The sequence below is a fragment of the Mustela nivalis genome (genome assembly GCF_964662115.1).
Source record: "Mustela nivalis genome assembly, chromosome: 17".
NCBI classification, from domain to species: domain Eukaryota; kingdom Metazoa; phylum Chordata; class Mammalia; order Carnivora; family Mustelidae; genus Mustela; species Mustela nivalis.
In genome coordinates this window covers 37,449,523-37,467,585 of record NC_139036.1, presented here as the reverse complement: position 1 = coordinate 37,467,585, position 18,063 = coordinate 37,449,523, and the positions used below count along the sequence as shown (strand labels likewise).

Sequence of the window (18,063 nt, the reverse complement as noted above, 5' to 3'; positions counted from 1 at the left end):
GTGCTGTGGAGATCTGGGGAGGTGGTGGGGACTCTGGGTGACATCTTACAGGGTTAAATCTGGGGTTTTGAAAGAGGACATGGTTTTCAGGCCTCTGGTAAGATCTGAGTGTGTGAGGGAGTGTTATATAGGCCTGTAGGTAATAGGGAGATCATGGGTGTGTAACATCAGTGCCGGGAGGCGGGGGGGGCGGGTTCTGTGGGAGGATGTCTTCTAGGCCATAGGATCTGAGAGGAACCCCTGTTCCTAGTGATGCTCAAGCTTCAGGAAATTCAGAAAATGTTCCTCATTTGATTCCCCCCCGCCCCATGGCAAGTGTTGGGGTTGTGGCAAAGCTGCTCAAACTCCTGAGAATGGAGCAAATGACAGGGCAGGGATGAGGCCACAAGCCTCCCATGGGCCTGCCCTTGGCCACTTGACATAGCCCCAAATGTGGACATAGCTCATGGTCATGTCACATCCTAAGCCTGGGAAACTCAAAGCAAACCGCCCCCCGCCTCGCCCCAGCCATACAACACACTAGAGCTTAGAAACAGGGGACCACGTGGCCGACCCTTTGGAACATACAATGTGCGGGCCCCTCATGTGATACACAGGAGAGATGGGCGGGGAGGGGGGCGGTGCGGGCAGCAAGACCTCAACCTAGAAAGAGCTCCAGTCAGACCAGCAGGAGCCATCACCACCCCACGTCGACCTTCCCACCCAGGTTGGTCAAGCCACTTCACATCTTGGAATTTCTTGGCTGGAGCCATGATCTGGATCTTTCTTCCCAGAAGTGTCCCAAAGATGAGCTACCCAGAGAAGATACCTTGAGAGGCATGGTCACCATCCCCAGGTTTCCAGATGTCCCCCAAAGGGGGTGGCAGGCTGGATGGTCACTCTCTGGCCCTGTGGGGTAGAACTAGGATTTTTGAGAGGAAGGAGTGGAAAGTCTGAATTTGGCTTGACATGAGAATTGGGTGAGAAAACTGTCCTCAAGGGAGTGGCTGCCTCAGGTACTGACTGCCAGTGGAGTTCTGGTAGTGATCAATCACCTCAGGTGCTCTCAGGGACCCATTGGAGTGACCTTGAAGAGCCTTGATGTTGGGACTTCATTCCTTCAGGCAAAACGGAATGTTAGAATCCCTTTGGGAGCCAGGCCACCGAGCACAAGTGCCTTATGCTTCTGTTTTCTCACACATACACACTCCAGCACCCAGAGCAAGCAAGGCAAGGCTGGTGTCGGAGACTGCCTGAGCCTTGGCCCTACCTCCTACCTGCTCTCTCTGCTCTCTGGAACTTCACCAAATCTTGTCCTTAGGACCCTGGCATCTATCTGGACTGCCACACCCATTCTATTAGAGCTGGTGAGTTGTGCTGACATAGAGCAGGGGCCTGGGGCTATTTATATTCTCTAGGACAGAAAGATCCTCTAGGACCCTGAGCACAAAACTGCTCTGACGTTTCACCCCCCACCCACCCCCAGGTGACCTTGAATCCTTCAGGAACCTTAGGCAGGGTACCTTTTCAGAGTAGATGCTGCATATCCCCATGAAGTTAGACTTCTCAGGAAAGGAATCTGCGGTTCACCTTACTGTCTCATATCTAACCCAGCCTTCGAATTTTGTCAGAGGCCTCCTAAAAAGAGGCAATGCAATGGGGCTAAGGGAGGCTCTAGAAACCCCAGCCCTAACCAAGAGGAATAGATACAAAGCATGGGTGCTGATGGGGGAGATGGTGGCAAAGAGGGAGTTTGCTGAAAGCGGGAAATACAGGATCTCCATGAGAAGGATCTTCACAGTGAAGAAGTCACCAGTAGCAGGGGACCTGGGGCACCGACAGACGACCCTATCCCTTCCCCTGCCGCCCCCACCCACGAATCAAGAAACCAGGCAGCAAGGTTCTGGGGGCTGCTTTTATGGGGACGACCTGACAGAGGGCATGGTCCGTACAAAACCGGGAACAATACATACATATATATATTATATACAGAGACGCAATCCTGCGGGGGGGGCGGGGGCAGGGGCGGTGCCGGCCCGAGAAACCGGAAGCGCCCCGGGGCCCCGCCCACCTGGCCCCGCCCCCTCCCTCTGCCTTGGCAGGGGTGGTGAAGCGCAGGGGCCCGGGTACTGAGACAGCCAGCTCTTTCAGGGGGTAGGGGCACGTCTGGGGGCGGGGGCGGGGGGCGGGGGGGAGGGGGCCGAGAAATACTGATTGATGGCTTGGTCTATTTACAGGGGACGAGAGGCCCAAACGGATATGATGGGGGCTGTCTGTTTTTAAAAAATGAACAAAAATCCAGTCTGGGGCAAGGGCAGGAGGAAGAGGCAATATGAGATGGATCCTGAATGGGGAGGGGACCTGGGGGGGGGTCTCACCTCCCTTGGTCCGAGCCCCAATTTGGGGTTAAAGTGGGGAAACGGAGCGGATTTCACTTAGAAAGCAGGCTGCCAGTGGGGCAGCCCTGGTCTCCAAAAAGATGAGTAGTAGTAAAATTTTGCCCTCCAGTCAAAACCTTGGAAAATTGTGGGTGTGGGTGCAGTGAGGCTGAATTTGCGATGTTAGTACAAGGCCTCCAGGTGTGGCCCTGGGCAGGGCAGGGCCTAGCTCTCCAGTGGGAAATGTTCCCCTTGCTTATGACCAGGGGCTCTGTAGCCAGGCCCCCTAAGCTGACCTCTCCTCCCTAGCCTTCCCAGGCTTGGCCAGGAAACCTCGAGCCCAGGGAGGCCACAAAACAGTTCCAGGAGGAGGAGGAGAAGGTTATGGCTATTTGGCACCTGGGGGTGGGGAGGCACAAGGAAAAACTGAGGGCTGCTGCCCCAAGAAAGGGGGAGCTGGGAACCAGGTGTCCTGGACTCTCCCCTTTTCCTGAAGGGTGCATGAGAAATCAGTGCAGGGCCAGGCCCAGCCTCCAGGCTCAAGGGTGGGCTCTATCCCTCCTGGGTGGGGGGACCAGGATCAGGGGAGGTGTGGAGGCAGCCCCTCCCAGCGGGAGGGTCAGAATGCAACAGAGACAGCACAATGATGGGGGACAGGGAAAGGGCCAAGAAGGTAGAATCTCAAGTCAAGAGGCCCAGGGGCCACCTAGGAGCCCCATGGGCAGGGAGCAGCCTCCAGGTGGTGAGATGCTGGGAGAGCCCCCAGCCCCATTCCAGTCCAGAGACAAAGGCTGGAGGTTGTAAAGTCTGGCAGTATGGTCTGCAGGTCCTTGTGTCCGTCCACCACCCAGGCCAACCCTCACATCCCTTGGCCTCTGTGCCTCAGCCCCATAGGGCAAGAAGGAGGCCGTCCTTCCAGCCACCTCTGTCTGCCCAGGCCCTCTGGTCCCTGAAGCTGGGGGAGGTGGGGTGGAGGGTGGGGAAGTCGGGGCACCTGTCCCCAGGTTGGTAGGGGGCGGGGTGAAGTATTGAGGACAGGGGAGGGAGGACAACAGGAGGGGATTAATTATTGTCCGGTCAAGGAATGATTCCTGTTAAGTAGAATTGGAATTCCTCAGTGTTTGCAGGTTTCCTTCCAGTTCTGAGATCTGGCAAACAAAAGGGAGAGGGGGTCAGGCCTGGATACCAGGCAGGGGCCCTGCCCCTTCTGACCCCCTAATGGGGACATGACCCTGAGCCAACAGCATGACTCCCTCTCTCCCCCCAGGATGCACAGAGAGGGGACTAAAGAGGGGGCTTCTCTGCTGCACCCTCCATAGGCCTCTGCCCTCGGGGCACCCTGAGCCTACCTTATCCAGGAGCTTGTCCATCTCCTCCTTCCTAGCCAGCTCTGACTCTTCCAAAACCCGCCGCTGTGCGGTCTCCTTTTTCAGGAACTCGATCTCCCTAGAGATTAGGAGGGGACAGACCATGGGTAACAGTGTAGAGTTCTGACTTCCATCCAAGGAGTCTCAGGATCCTCAGCCCTGTCCTCAGCCCCACCTGGGCAGCTCTGTCCCTCTTATTTAGGTCGGGAGGCCCCAGCTCTTCCCAAAGCCTCTGGGGCCTGACTGTGCTGGCTTCCCGGCTGTAGTTCCGGGCCCAGGTACCCCCACCACGGGGCTCTCTAACTTCTGTGCTCCTTGTCTCCCTAACTCAGCTGGAGGTGGGGACGGGCTGCCACTAATGGCCTCTCAGTCCTCCCTGGGCCAGGACCCCCCACTCCCAGCCCCCTGACCACGTACTTCTGCTGGTAGTCCTTGATGAGGCGCTTGGCCTTGCTGTACTTGCGCTCCAGGGCCTGGTACTGGGCCTGGGTCTCCCGCAGGTGCTCGTCCACAGCTTGGCACAGGCTCTGGGCCTCGCCCCAGTAGCCCTCCAGCTTTTCCATGCGCTCCTTGTTCTCCTCCACGCTCTGCTCCAGCTGGGCCTTTTCCACCCGCCACCGCCCCTTCTCCTGCTCTAGGCTCTGCAGCTGAGGGAGGAAGGAGGGGCTATGGACTGGTGGCGGCCACAGGGAGCTGAGGAGCGCCCCCATCTGGATGACTCCCACTGATGGGGAGCCCACTCCCCCTCCAACAGCTAACTCTCCTTGGCTGAGCCTGAGAACTAAAAGCTGGAGAGGAAAGAAGTGGGGCCTCAGCCGCAGAGCCCCTAGCCAGGACCCCCACACTGTAGCACGCTCCTGTCAGGCAAGAGGCCCAGATTAGTCACTGACTCTGTGACCTGGGGCAAGGCAACTTCTGTCTTAAGCCTCAGTCTTCCCATCTGTGAAATGGGACCTGTCCCTGCCTTGCCAAGCTCACAGGGCTCCAGGAAGACAGTACATGTGAAAGAGCAGGCCAGAGGAAGGTCACCATTGCCCTCTGTCCCCTCTGCCTCTCTGACTCTGCTGACCAGTCCCTATCTCTGTGGCTTCCTCCACAATCCTGGCTCCTCTCCCCCCTCGTCTCCCAGCTCCTCACAGGCACCATGCCCCAAACCCGATCCCACCTGCACAAACCTAGTCCTCCTTTCCATGATCTCACTGCCACACTGGCACTCAGCTTGTCCCTCCAACCTCACAGGCTGCAAATGCCACTTGCTGTCCGTACCCCAGACACATGGGCCTTCCCACAGACCCTCAGAACTGCCCGGTTCCCTCTGGCCACAGGGCCTTTGCCCATACCATTCCCTCTACCTGTAATGTCCCCACTGTCCTTCCTTCCCACCCCATGCTCATTAGTTTCCACCAGCTCAGCCCTCCGCTCTCCCTGTTCAGTGCATCACGTCCCCACAGAAGTCTCCTGTGATGCCCTCCAGCACCATCCCCTTCCGCACATAGCCCCTTGGCTGGATCAGCCCCTCCTCCCCTGCTGCAGGAGCTCAGCAGCTCTGCACTCTCCTGCAGAACCCCATGTCCAATGATAAGGGTCCCGACAGCCGACAGCCGCATGTGCACTAAGCTACACAAGGGCGGGGATCAAATTGGCTTCTGCGCCCTGCAGGGATAGGAGTGTTGAGTGGCACTTGGCAGGCAGTGTCTACAAGTCAAAAAGGAGGAATAGGCCTTTGACCCCCCCCACCCCCTTCCCACTCTGCAACCACCCAGGAGTGTGGCCTATCATCTCAACTTCAGAAACCAGCTCCAACCCGCCTTTCCTCTCCATACCCCCTGCCTGCCCTCCAGGCAACCCCAGCCACCATTCCCCCCAGGACACCGCCAGGGCCTCTGAGTGGAAGACCAAAGCCAGAGTCCTTTGTGGGGAGTCCCGACCCTGCCAGCCACAGCCCCCACCTGATCCCCACAGGAATGGCTGCCACAGCCAGCGGGCCTCCTCCAGACTCAGCCTCTCCCCCACCAGGGGCAGGGTGCCCTTCCTCAGCCTCAGTCGCTAAACCCTGCTTGGCTGCTCCCACCAAGGCTCAGCTGTGACCTTGCCTGTCTCCATGTGGTGGGTGGGCCATGGCCGCACAGCCCCCACGAGCTGTCTGTCCCTGCTACACCAGAAGCCCTGTGGCAGTTGGGACGCCTCGTGTCCAGGCTCAGCAGGGTCCCAATGCAGGGTGTAACAGGAAGTGTGCAGATCAACATGCCGGCAAGCCCCCAACATGCTTCCAGTGTCAGTGCGTGGCACATACACGTGTTTCTGTGTGTCAGGAGCGTCCCCATCTGGGAGGGTCAGCACCGGCCCCTCCACGAGAATGCACAAGGTCTGTGACACTCTTCCAGAGAGACGGCTATGCCCATGTGTCTCACAGCCGATGGAAGAAGGGGTCTACGTCTCTACGTGTCCGGGCTGCTGCTCCTGGGTATTGTGTCATGCGAGGCCTGGGTCCGCTGTCTCCATGTGACACGGAGCGGGTGTCTCCAGACATCTTGGCGAGCAGGCCTGGGGTCCAGGCTGGCATGGGTCGGTGTATCTGGGTAGTTTACACTGATTGCTGGGCCTGCTTGTAGAGGACGGGTGTAGGACAGCCAGAGTGGGAGGACATCTATGGTGACCTGGTATCCCTTGGTCTAACAGGTGATAGCTTGACTTCTTATTCAGCACCTTTTACAAACCAAGTGCTATGCCAAGGATTTCATATGTGTTATCTCATTGAATTCTCACAATGGAACGCACTGTTACCATCCCATTCTATGGGGCAGGAGACAGGCCCAGAGCAGCAAGCGGATGGTGGCACACAGGGGTCCAGAGCTCAAGCTTTTAACACTAGGCTCCCCTGCCTTAGAGGAGCTTGTTCTGTGTCTTTGTGGGTGACTGACAGTGCCAGTGTCTGCAGGGGTGAGGCTGGGGGGGGGGCTATCCCCCCCAGCCCTCACTCCCCCTCATTCTTACCTTCCTTTTCAGCTGCTGGATCTCTGCCTCAGTCACGGCATGCTTGATCTGGAGCTATGGGGGCAGAGAGGCAGGCACTTGGCTCTGGCTGGGTCAAGGCCTGCCTCTGCCCTCCGCCACCCCAGGGAGCCCCTCTTCCCACCTCCTTGAACTTGTGCACCAGCTTCTCGGGCTCCATGTCCACAGGGGACAAGGCATCTTCGTTTTCCGCCAGCTCAAACACCTCAATGGCCATCTCACCACCCGGGAACGTGGGACTCAGCTCCTCATCTTCATCGGTAGCATATTCTCCTGTCTGCGAAGGGAGCGTGGAGGCTGTGTGCCCTGCCCACCTCAGCCTCCCTGGGCCCTGACGAGCAGGGCTTAGACTGGCCACAGTCCGTCCGCGTCAGACTGGGAGCTACTCAGGGCTGTGGATCACACCTCCCCCATCAGGCTGGGGCCACACCGGTAGTGTGGTCTGTCTTACCCCAACAGCCCAGGGAGTCCCCTGAAGGCACAGGTAGTTCCCCCATGAGACTGGGACCCCTGAAGAAAGAGCCTGTGCTTTTCCCCCCTCATGCTGTGGGTCCTCTGAGGTCGGGAGCTGCCTCCTTCAGATTAGTTCCCCCGAGGGTAGAGGCCATGCCTTCCCCTCAGAGCAGGAACTCTGAGAGAACCGTGTCTTTTTGTAGGAGCAGGAAGGCTCTCTGAAGACAGAGTATGACTCTCCCGTCAGACTAAGGACTCTTTGAAGGAAGGGTCTGCATCTCCTCCCTCAGTCTGGGGACTCCCCCAGGATAGGGCAGGGTGTCCTGGCCTCCTTCAGGAGGCTTGGGAAAGCGGCAGAGGCAGGATGGGTGTAATGTTCCGTCCAGCCACCAGGGGGCGATGATACTGCCAGCCTTGATGGGAGTCCCTACCTCCTCGTCGTCCTCCCCGTACTGGGCGTATCTCTGCTCCATCATCTCCCGCTGCCATCGCTCCTGTTCCAGGGTCTGTTGAATTAGCTGGGCCACCTCGCTCTGCTCGCCTGGACGCTCCCGGCCAATCATAAACCTGCAGGGGCACGAGCGTCATCCCCCTGCCTCTGTCTTCCGCTGGTGACACCATCCTCCCTGCTGGTGTTCTCCTCTCCACACCCAGACCCTCCCAAGGGAGGGGAAATGAGAGGGCTGAGTCCAGAGGCCTGAGAGTATTAATAATGAATGGGGAGCTGGGGGCCCTTCTTGGGTTTCCTTCCCTGGACAGCCAGAGGCCCACTAACCCTCACTGCCAGGTTTGGGGGAGGGGTGGTGTCAGTCAAAGCCCCTGCTGGGCTGCAGGGGAGAGGCACTCAGGGACTGCCAGGGCTGCTCAGGGGCTGCTAGGGCCGAGGGCTCTCCCTCCACCACAGGGTAGAAAACAAGGCAGGGAGATGGGGCAGCTGACCCATCCCAGCAGCCTGCTTCCCCATTCCCCTGCCCTGGGGCTGTGGCGGGGTGTCCTGTGGGAGCTCCAAACCTCCAGGCTTCAGGAAGGGGCGGGAAGATGGTGAGTGGAGATTAGGATGGAGAGGAAATAGTGGAACTTCCAGGCACTAGCCCCTCCTCTCCGCAGCCACCCACATCCTGTTTCTCTCTACCACCCTTTCCTGGGGGCAATGCCCCTTTTGGAGAGGGCTGGGAGTGGTCCCTGAGTGTTATGCCAGAGAGTGACCCAAGGAGCCTCAAACCCAGTTCCCTCGGTTGACAGGCCCCAGGGAGGCGAGTCCTCCCAGGATTACACAGCTGGTGAGGAAGGAAGGATGAAGTGTCTGGTGGGGGGACCCCAATTTGGTTGGCATTCTCCCAGTACATTTCAATTCTCCAGTGAGTGGGTCACGGGCAGGCAGGGGAAGGAGGCCAATCTGGAGGCACAGCAGACCACGGGCCTTGAAGCCCAAGTGCCGGTGGCCAGCAGCACTCAGGGGCTTGGGAGAGGATGGCGGGCGTGGGCCGGGACTGTGGGCACCGCCGTTCCTTCAGGCAGGAAGGCCGTGGAAGCTCCTCTATGAGGTGGACCACCTAGAACCCTGTCTGGGTGTGGGCAGGCGGGCAGGGAGGCGGGATGAGGGCCAGGCCTCCAGTCTGCTCCCACTCCCCACCCAGCCGGGCTCTCCCGGCCCTTACCGCACGCGACCCTTGGTATTCCGGAGCACGGAGGCTGCGAAGCTCTGGGTCACTCCAACCAGACTCGTGCCGTCCACCTCCACCAGGAGATCATTCACTTGGATCCTGGGAGAGGCCACACTGGTTAGGGGGGGCTGCCACAGGAACGGGAGCGGAGGGAGCAGTGGTCTCCCTCTGTCAGAAAGCCGAGGCTCAGTCCCCACTGGGTCCTGGTACTTTATCTAACTGGTGCAAAGTGCATGGGGCCAGAGGGTCAGGGATCAGCCAGACCTGCCACCGGGCAGTGAGACCTGGGCAAGCAAATCCGACACAGGCGGGCGGGACTAAGCACACTTCCTCTGATAATCACACCCTTGTCCCCTCCACCATCACACCCAACAGAGCAGTGTGACACCCACAGAATTCATGGCCACCACGCACGTCCAAAGCACAGGTGACACACAGTCCTCTTACGGATCTGCAGATTTTCTCCCAGATGCCTGAGAGCCCCATGGCACACTCTTGTGCTCGCCGCACCCCGAGACAGCCCCCACCACGTGCTTGGTGTAGCAGCAGAAGCCCTGGTTCTCCACCCCAGAAGGAAAGAGGTGGGGGGCGGCAGGACCCCTGGCTATCTCCTTCCTCCACTACCACCCCCTGAAAACTCCAGGCCTTCTCTCAGGGCTCTTCTGCAGAAGCGGAGGAAACGGCCTATTGTGAGTGGCTTTCCCCATCGCGCCCCGCACGCAGGCCCTCTCTCCCATGTGCACACACTCCCCACGCAGCCAACAGCCAACAGGTGACCACAGGAACGGCTCTGGGAGTCCAAACTGGGGGGAGGGGGGTAAGTGAAAGAGCACTGGCTGTCACCATCCTTTTGTCCACCCCTCATGCCACCTGGACCACAGCAGGCAGAAGCTCTAGCAACACGACCCCAAAGTCACCCAGCCCCACAGGGACACCCAATTGTCTTTGTCATACGGAGGGGGTCTGGGTTTGAAAGTGCCCCCACAAGGCACTTCTGATACCAACTGCCAATTTATACCAACCCTGGGGATGCCCCAAAGCCCTTCCCCCTTCCCACATACGCAGTGGAGTGGCCCACGGAGGGGTCACTGGGCTATCCAGGGCTCCAGGAGGCCCTCCCGGAACCTTCTGGCCCCTCCAGCCTCAGAGGCCAAACACAGACCTGCATGCTCAAATATGTGCACACACAAGGAGTAGCCTCCCCTGTGGGCAGGCCACACATGGACCCCCCCTTTGCTCTTGAGGCTCCGGCCATGCCTGCCTGCTCTCAGTCCCCTTCCTGGAACCTTTCACACATTCTACTCCCTCAACCTAACTGCGTCCTGCTCATCCTCAGGCCTTAGGGCCAACGTCACTTCCTCCAGGAAGCCTTCCCTGCTATCCAGAGAGAGCAAGTCCTTCTTTTTATGCATTCATGTCCCCCCCGCCACCAAACTTTTCCCACATTTTCTGTGTGTCCACTTGGATGTGTGTCTGCCTCACCACAGCACATACTTCCTGAGGGCCAGGGAAGTCTTCACTGACTCCCCCAGGCCTGCCTCCAGCCCCACCCCAGAGCTAGCGACTCAGTATTTGCTGAGTGAAAATAAACTTTAAAAAGAAAAAAGTTCAGATGTATCCACCAGGAAGCCACACCGGGGCCATGCTCTCCCTCCCACACAAGCCCCAAACCAGGGCATACGACGCCTCTGCACAGCCCCCTCCCCACCCTCCAAAGAATTTTAAGCGCCACGAGGGCAGGGGTCCCACTGGGTTTGTTGGATGCCTCAACCCCTGGACCCGCAGGGGACTCTGGAAGGCTCCACCCACACCTGAGCCCCAAAGAGATAGGGGACCCACCCAGCTCTATGGGCAGCCTGCAGCAGACAGGAGTGGGGGAGGGGGTACCTGCCGTCCCGGTGGGCCGCACCACCCTCGGTCACTGTCTTCACGAAGATGCCCAGCTTCTCCAGGCCCATGTCCGCCCCGGCCCCCATGCCAATGATGCTGATGCCCAGGCCCTCGGAGTCTGTGGAGCAGAAAGGCAGGACAGATGGGTGTTGGGGGGTGAGGGTGAGGTTAGATGTCCCAGCCAGGGCTTGCAGGGGACAGAGTGAGAGCCCCCCCCATCCCGCACCTCACCCCAGGGCATGGCCCAACCTCAAGCAGTGGTCCCCACACTTAGGGGAGGTCCACAACTGGGGAGGGACACCGTCCTGTCCACCCCATCTTTGCCAAACCAACTGGGAAGCTCCTGGTTCGCCCCCTGCCCTTTGCCCCTTGCAAGAACACATGAGCAGCAGGGGGTGTGGCAAGTGGCCCCCGGGTGGAGTGGGGGGGCAGTGGCAGGGTGCCAGAGATAACTGTATACACAGATGAGGGGCAGAGAGGGGTGGAATGGCACGGGGGTAGCCACAATGGGGTTCTTCTCTATGCAGACTCATCTGTGGAGTCTCCATGACCCAAGACCTCCTGCTCTTTTCTCCAGAGCTGTCCCCTCCTGTCTCATGGGCTCTGACATCCAAACTCTTATCTTCCCCCACCAACAGGCTCTTTCTGCCGGCCACTCCCTCCTGGGGCCTGCGAGTCACCTGGATTCCTCCCTCCCCCTCACTGTCTGGGCCAGAGCCCCAAAACCACCAGCTCCTGCAGATTCTACCTCCCAAGGATCTCTCGAGCACACCCAGTCCCCACACAGCCAGCAACTTGTCCACACCACCGTGGGCTCTCTCCATCCACTTGGGACCCTTCTCCCCATAGCACAACCTGACGTGGTCTTTCTCAAATCCCTTGCCGACACCTTGCCACAGTTTCCCGTCCATGTGAGAGAACAGACAGTGTCCTCCACGTGGTCTGTGAGACCCTGCGTGTCCTTCTTGCCCCAGTGATCAACATCTCACCAAGACCCTCCTCTCTTTCCCACACACTCTCCTCAATTCCCATCTTCAGAGCTCAATGCAAGCATAATTTGCTTGGGGACCCCAGTGACGCGAGTCCATGTACTATCGTAGTGCCCCTCCCGCCCCTGCCTAGCACCTACTGCGGTGTATAAGGACATACTGAGCCGTGACTGCTGCTCCCTCACTGCCTGGCCCTGGGGACCTGGCACTCGCAGGAGCGCAGGGTGCGGTGGGGGTTGGGAGGGTGGGGGTTGGCGGCAGCTCTGGCTGCTGGAGTCTGCGTGGCTGGTGGCGCTGACAGGGGCCCAGGGCAGGGCTGGCACCAGAGAGGAGACCCCTGCGCCTCCCCCTGCCTCTCACCCTTCTCCAGCTCCACGGGGAACAGCTCCAGCCTCTCTACCCGCTTCTCCAGCTCATACTCAGCCGAGGCGGCCATGGGGTCCACGTCCTCGTTGCGCCGGTCGTAGTCCTCGTTGGAGTAGGTGCTGAACACCTGCAGGGGGGCCGCTCATCAGAGGCAGGAGCAGAGCTGGGGTCCAGGGGCCGCCACAGCAGGTGCCTGGCACTCCTCGGCATTCCTGTCCTGCTGCAGGCCTCCCCCTGCCCCGACGTGACCCCAGCTCTGACGGCAGGCCCTTCTGGTGCTCCAGCCCATGGGGCAATGGAGAAAGGGACACATTAGCCACATCCACACCATTATTCTCTCCCACAGCCGCAACTGGTGTGAGCGCGGCTGCTGTAGAAAGAAAGCAAGGGCAATCCTCGAGAAACGAGCCGACTCAGGAGGCCAGATCCCCAGGTCTGAGGCAGACCAAGAGACGGGGGCAGAAGGAAACATGGGGACCCAGAGAGCCAGACAGAGGCAGACACAGCCGGTTGGAGAGTGGAAAGAACAGGCTGAGCAGGAGCAGGGGGCAGAGGAGGAGGGGAGTAAGAAGGGAGAAGATCCTGGAGGAGGCCAGATGGGGAGAGGAGGGGAGGGGGTGTGAGACGCGGGGACAGCGGAGGGAGGAGGAGAGAGAGAAACAGAGGAAGATGGAGGGGCACCCAGGACCCACCTGACCTGAACCTCTAAAGTTGAGGCTGGGGTGGGGGAGGGAAGCAGGAATGGTCACCTCCACCCCCCACCAAGAAAGGGGCAGCCCTCCCCTTGAGGTGCAGGACATGAATGGGGCAGAACGCCAGACCCACATGACCTTGCCAGACCTCAGCTTCCCTCCAGAGAAGCAGCTCCAAGGTGTGCCCCCTATCCCCAGTGCCCAGAGGCCCAGGACCCAGGTGAAAGGGAGGAGCTGGGGGAGCAGGCAGCCTTTCTGACTTTGTCCCCAGTGAACCCAGCCTGCCTGGGTGTCCCAAGGCCAGCCCTACCTTGTTGTCCCCTGTGCCCCTCTGCTGTCTCCTTCCTGGGTCTCTAAGCGAGATAAGGAATTCCAACCCTCCTCCAGAACAGAGAGATTAGGGCAAGGGCTCTCGGGGAGTGCCTAATTCTGGGTCCAGACAGGATACCCCCGGTGGGAGGTTAATGAGTGCCATTTGGGGTACCATGACATGTTCATGCTTCGCTGCCTGCAGCGACAGGTTGGCACCACTTGGAGCCAAGCGGGGGCGAGGAAGGGGGGTGGGCAGCTCTGTCAAACAGCCAGGCCTGAGGCCTGAGCAGCTGGAGTGGAGCACCGTGTCCCCAAGGCCCCTGCCAGGGCTCCCTGTCCTCCAGGAGCAGGTCCATGGGCACCGTCGCAGGCAGCAGACTTGTGTTCCAGCCTTTGTCTGGGCTCAGCCGGTGTCAACCCCCAGTCCCCCTCAACCAAGCCTCACTGGCCGGTGGGCTTTCACGAGATGAGAAGTGCGACTGGGAGGGGCCTGTGTGGTCACTTCACTCACTGCCCTCGATTTCAAGACAGCAGAGAAATCCAAGCTCAGGCCCTTAGAGCTCCTCGTCTGCTGGGCAGGGGTCGGACTGCCCTCCTGACATCCGGGGCATCTGGCCTCCACACCCCATGGCAGGAGGGGCCACCCAGTCTGCACACGGTAGAAGATGCCAGGTCTGCTGCCAAGGTCACCTGGCTCAGCCAGTGGTGGGGCAGGGTGAGACTGCACCCAGCTGAGCCCTGGTAGCTGGGTCACCTGTGACTCCGTTCCCCTTGCACTCAGGTCCTGGGCCTGGCAAACCAGCTTTGGCCCGCTTTTGCATCTGGTGGTCTGGGTCAACCAAACCCCTCCCCAATGCGCCAGAGGACACACTGTGACCTCCAAAATGCCCTCCCAGCCTGCCCTGTGCTTTGCCCGCCCCTCTCTTCTCAGCTGATCAAACCCTGCCCCCTGCAGGACTCTGGCTCTGAGGCCCCAGACAGCCCCTCATGTTGCCCACCATGATGTGCCAGCCTATCAGTGGCTTGGGCCCAGTCCCCTGCCCCAAGTGACAACATGGAATTGGGATCTCTATCCTCCGCAGAAGACGCCATAAAGGCAACAACTGGGTCATCCGCAGGGCACCAGACCCAGGAATCAGCATCAATGCAGGGTGGGGGCTGGAAGGGGGAAAAACGGGGACCCACTGTCCAGGGTGGGGAGAAGGAAATCCCCAGCAAAGTCAAAAGTCAGACACACCAAGGAGGCACCACAGACCACTGGCTCCCACACTCCTGTGAGTAGCAGTCACCAGGGAGTTGGGGAGCACTGCTCCGAATCATGTGCTATTTTTACCCAAAAATCAGGGTAAGGTGTCAAATATAGACAGTCAGAGGCTCAGGACTGAAAGACCAAACTCCGTCTCTGATCAGGCTGCTCAGAGAACTGGTCATGGTGGTGCTGGTTGGGATTGGGGATGGGGGGTCCTGATTCCTTCAGTGGTCCCCACCTCCTCCTCAGGTCCCAAGAAACACCCTCATCCTCAATTCCATCCAGGGTTCCTTAGCTGTCAGGACAGGGAGGGCAGAGAAAGGACTTGTAAGGTCGCAGCCCCAGAAGGGGGAGTGCTGGCCTAGAGGGAGTAGCACCTTTTCAGGCATCTGCTGGGGCGGGGGCGGGGAGCCGGGCAGCCGCTGATGTTCTAGGAGGGCTGGGAGGAATCGTGGGCAGCCTTGGTGTCCAGAAGCAGTTATGGAAACTTTGAGCAAACAGACAAGGTCTTGGCTGGGGAGGGATAAAGGCAAGGTCCAGGCCTAGTAGAGTCTAGGGCCTGGACAACCCCATGCAGCCAAGCTGGTGCTGGGCAGCCTGGGGCACTGAGAAAGGGCTATCTAGGCTAGATGTGCCAGCCAAGACTGGAGGATGGTGGGAAGCAGGGGTGACCTAGGGCTCTTAATTCTTCCCGGCGATCCCCTCCCTCATCGGCACTGTTGTGAGGATCTCAGGGCACTGGCACGAGCCACAGACCAACTGCTAAGACTGCTGGTGGGGTTGGGGGCACTGAGACCCCCAAAGGGAGCAGCTCCCATTCATCTTTCAGGGCGCCCAGAGAATGTGGCATGAGCACTTGGAGTTCGCCAAGGCCATGGGAGGTCTGCCCTACCCAGCAGCCAAGAGCAAAGGCATGTGGGCTGCTGCCAGGCATCCTGGGGGCTTTCCCAGCCCCACCCCCCTCTCTGGTGCCCTGCCCCTGCCCGAGGCCCAGCCCCTTCATGAGCCAGGCCAGGGGCCTGCTGCCTGCTGAACCCAACACCTCCACCTCCCCAGCTGGCCCAGCACAGACCCCAGGGAACAGGGCCCCAGTGCCAGGCCTTTCCCCCACCCCCAGTCACATGGCCCCAGCTCAGCTCACCCTCAAAGATCTGCTTCCCTCTTTCACTTCTGCAAACTTGGGGTGGGGGCTATAGACAGGACGGAGGAGGGTTGCGGTCCCCTACACCTTCGTTTTAGGAAGTTCTTGGCTCCTCCCTCCTCTATAGGGGAAACGCAAGGAGTGTTCCTAAGCTCCCCCACCTCTCCCCACCAGTGGAGTAAGGACCAATGTGGGGAGGGTCTCCTGAGGACACACACACACACACACACACACACACACACACCCCTTCCCACCACCCAATCCCCTGCCTCCGCAGGAAGAGCGCCTGGGAGAGGAAGGGGAAGCAGGTGTCCGGGGATGTGGGTGCCGCAGAGCCAGGGCGAGGCATCAGACAGAGGAACCTGAGGACAGGTCAGGGCAGGCCGCCCTCATCTCGGGCCTGAAAAGCGTCCCCCTCTGACAAACAGCTGGAACTCCCCCACGCCCCCTCGGGGTGGTAACTTCTGGGAAGGGGGCTGGGTGGCAGGGGCTGACTCAGCCTGCCAAACCCGGCTGGTGAGGCGGGGGCGACGACGTGCACGTGGCAGGGGCGGCGCGGGGGCGGGGAGGGGGGCTCACTTACTTGGATGGGCGCCGTGCTGAAATGGATCTTCCGGCTCGGGGCCGGGTCCTCTTCTTCCGAGAGCCCCGGGATCTCCACGCACCCCGACTCGGGCTCATAGGGGGGCTCCCCATCCTCCTCGTCTTCTTCGTCGTCCTCCTCCAGGGCACTGCCCCCAGAGTCCTCCCCCAGCCCACTGTAGGCGCTCACGTCCACCAAGTCCGCCTCCGAAAAGTCCTCCTTCTTGGACTCATCCGCCTCCTCGGGGGCCACGTCCGGGGCCCGGCCATTGCCCACCCCTCTCTCAGGCGCCGCCACGGTCGCCGTGGCCTCCTCGGGGGCCGCCTGGGCCTTCTGCTCCTCGCGCGCGGGGCTGGCAGTGGTTGCCAAGGCGCTGCCATTCTCCAGGGCCGCGTGGACCGTCACCTCCGCCTGAATCACCTCCCCGGGCGCCGCCTCGGCCTCCGACTCCCCGCTCTCCTCCACCTCCACGGGCTTAATCTTGCGCACCTCCCGGGGCTTGGGGGGCGGCCGGGCAGGGGCCACTCGGTGCTGCGGAGGCTGCTGCCCTGCGGGGCCGCGTTCCTTCTCGGCCGGCGCATCCCCCGACGGCGCGGGCGGCGGCGGCGGCGGCGGCGGCGGCTGGAACACCCGGGACCGCTTACTGACCAGCTTCGAGTTGACCTGGGGAGCCCCGGCGGCCGCGGCCCTGGGGAGCCCGGGTCCACGGTGGAGGCCGGTCCTCGAGTCGGCCTTCTCAAAGACTGCGCTGAGCTGGCTGACCGTCGGCGACACGGCGTCAGCGTCCAGCTTGTCCAGCGCCTCGGTGCTGCCGTTGAAGCGCACCACGACGTCCAGCTTCCGGTCCTGCAGGCCGGCGCGCTCCTGCCTCAGCAGCCGCCGCGCCGCGGCCTCCTTGTCGCTGCCCGCGGTCGCTGGGACGCTCCGTTCGAACAGCTTCCGCGTCTCCTGCAGCCGGGACGGCGGGTGCGGCGGCGGCGCGGGCTGCGCCGAGGGCGCGGGCTTGGAGTCGAAGCGGCTCACGCGCTCCGACACGCTGGTGCCCAGCTTGAGCAGGGCGCTGTGGTCCACGTTCTCGTTCAGGCTGCTGGCCCGCGGCAGCGACAGGCGCACGCCGCGCTCGGGCGCCCGCAGGGCCTCCGTGGGGCCCGCGCCGCCGCCCGCCTCGCCCGGCGGCCCCGCCGTCGTGCCCATCTGCAGGAACATACTTTTGATGCGGTGGACGTTGGAGCCATATTTCTTGTGGTGGGCCGCCTTGGGCGCCTCGTCGGGCCCGGGCGCTTCGGGCGGCTTCAGTGCCTGGATGCCCGCCTCGTAGGCGCTGCGGTGCGGGGAGGCGCTCCGGAGGGGACCCCCGGGCCCCCGCGGCTCCGTCTTCATCATGGTGGGGGGAGACGGGGGCGCATCCCCTCGCTTCCCGCTCCCCCCCTCCAACAGGCGGCTGGCCAAGTCGGGACCACCGCCCCCTCCCCCCCGAAAAGAAACCCCGGAAGGCCTTTTTTAGGCTCCCCCCAAATCAAAACCAAGCTGCCAAAAACAGTTAACCCCGCTTAAAAAAAAAAAAAAAAAAAAAGGAAAAAAAAAAAATCTCCGAGCGCCCTGTGTGGGTCGCCTCCCCCAATCCAGCTGCCACAGACAGACAGCCCCTCTTTCAGAGCCCGAGCGGCCTGCTACGGTCGCCCCCACCCAAATTAGAGAAGCGGCGGCCGGGGCCGGTGGGACCGCGCGCCCTGCCCGTGAAGCAGCGGCGGAGGCGCCGGCTCACATCGTCCGAGGCGGTGTCAGCGGGGCTGGCAGCCCAGGCGTCCCCCACCCCGGCCGGGGGCCTCGGCTCTCGGGGGGCCCGGCACCCCGGCGCCCATGGCTGCTCGGCCGGCCCGGGCCGCTCTGCCGCCGCGCCACCCTCCCTCCCTCCCTCCCCCCCGCGCCCCGAGCCTCGGTCTTTCTCTGGCTCTGCCGGAGCGGCGGCTGCCCGACACCGAGCGGCT

General features: G+C 61.2%; 1 protein-coding gene across 1 annotated transcript; it reads right to left on the bottom strand.

Moving 5' to 3' along the window:
- Positions 1 to 1,880: 1,880 nt before the first annotated feature.
- Positions 1,881 to 17,655, bottom strand: PPP1R9B (protein phosphatase 1 regulatory subunit 9B). Its single transcript, XM_082704684.1, has 10 exons — positions 16,076 to 17,655; positions 12,093 to 12,225; positions 10,741 to 10,861; positions 8,848 to 8,952; positions 7,621 to 7,756; positions 6,861 to 7,013; positions 6,719 to 6,772; positions 4,142 to 4,371; positions 3,707 to 3,803; positions 1,881 to 3,505 (listed from the first exon to the last, which is right to left on the bottom strand). The coding sequence occupies exons 1-10, from the start codon at positions 17,456 to 17,458 to the stop codon at positions 3,452 to 3,454; spliced, it is 2,466 nt and encodes an 821-aa protein (XP_082560810.1). The 5' UTR covers positions 17,459 to 17,655; the 3' UTR covers positions 1,881 to 3,451.
- Positions 17,656 to 18,063: the final 408 nt, after the last annotated feature.

Excerpts from the sequence above, each read along its gene's own strand:
- PPP1R9B (XM_082704684.1), bottom strand. The coding sequence starts at position 17,458 with ATGATGAAGACGGAGCCGCGGGGGCCCGGGGGTCCCCTCCGGAGCGCC. Across the intron at positions 7,757-8,847 it reads AATACCAAGGGTCGCGTGCG|GTTTATGATTGGCCGGGAGC; the intron begins GTAAGGGCCGGG and ends GTGCCCCTGCAG. Across the intron at positions 6,773-6,860 it reads TGGTGCACAAGTTCAAGGAG|CTCCAGATCAAGCATGCCGT; the intron begins GTGGGAAGAGGG and ends CTGCCCCCATAG.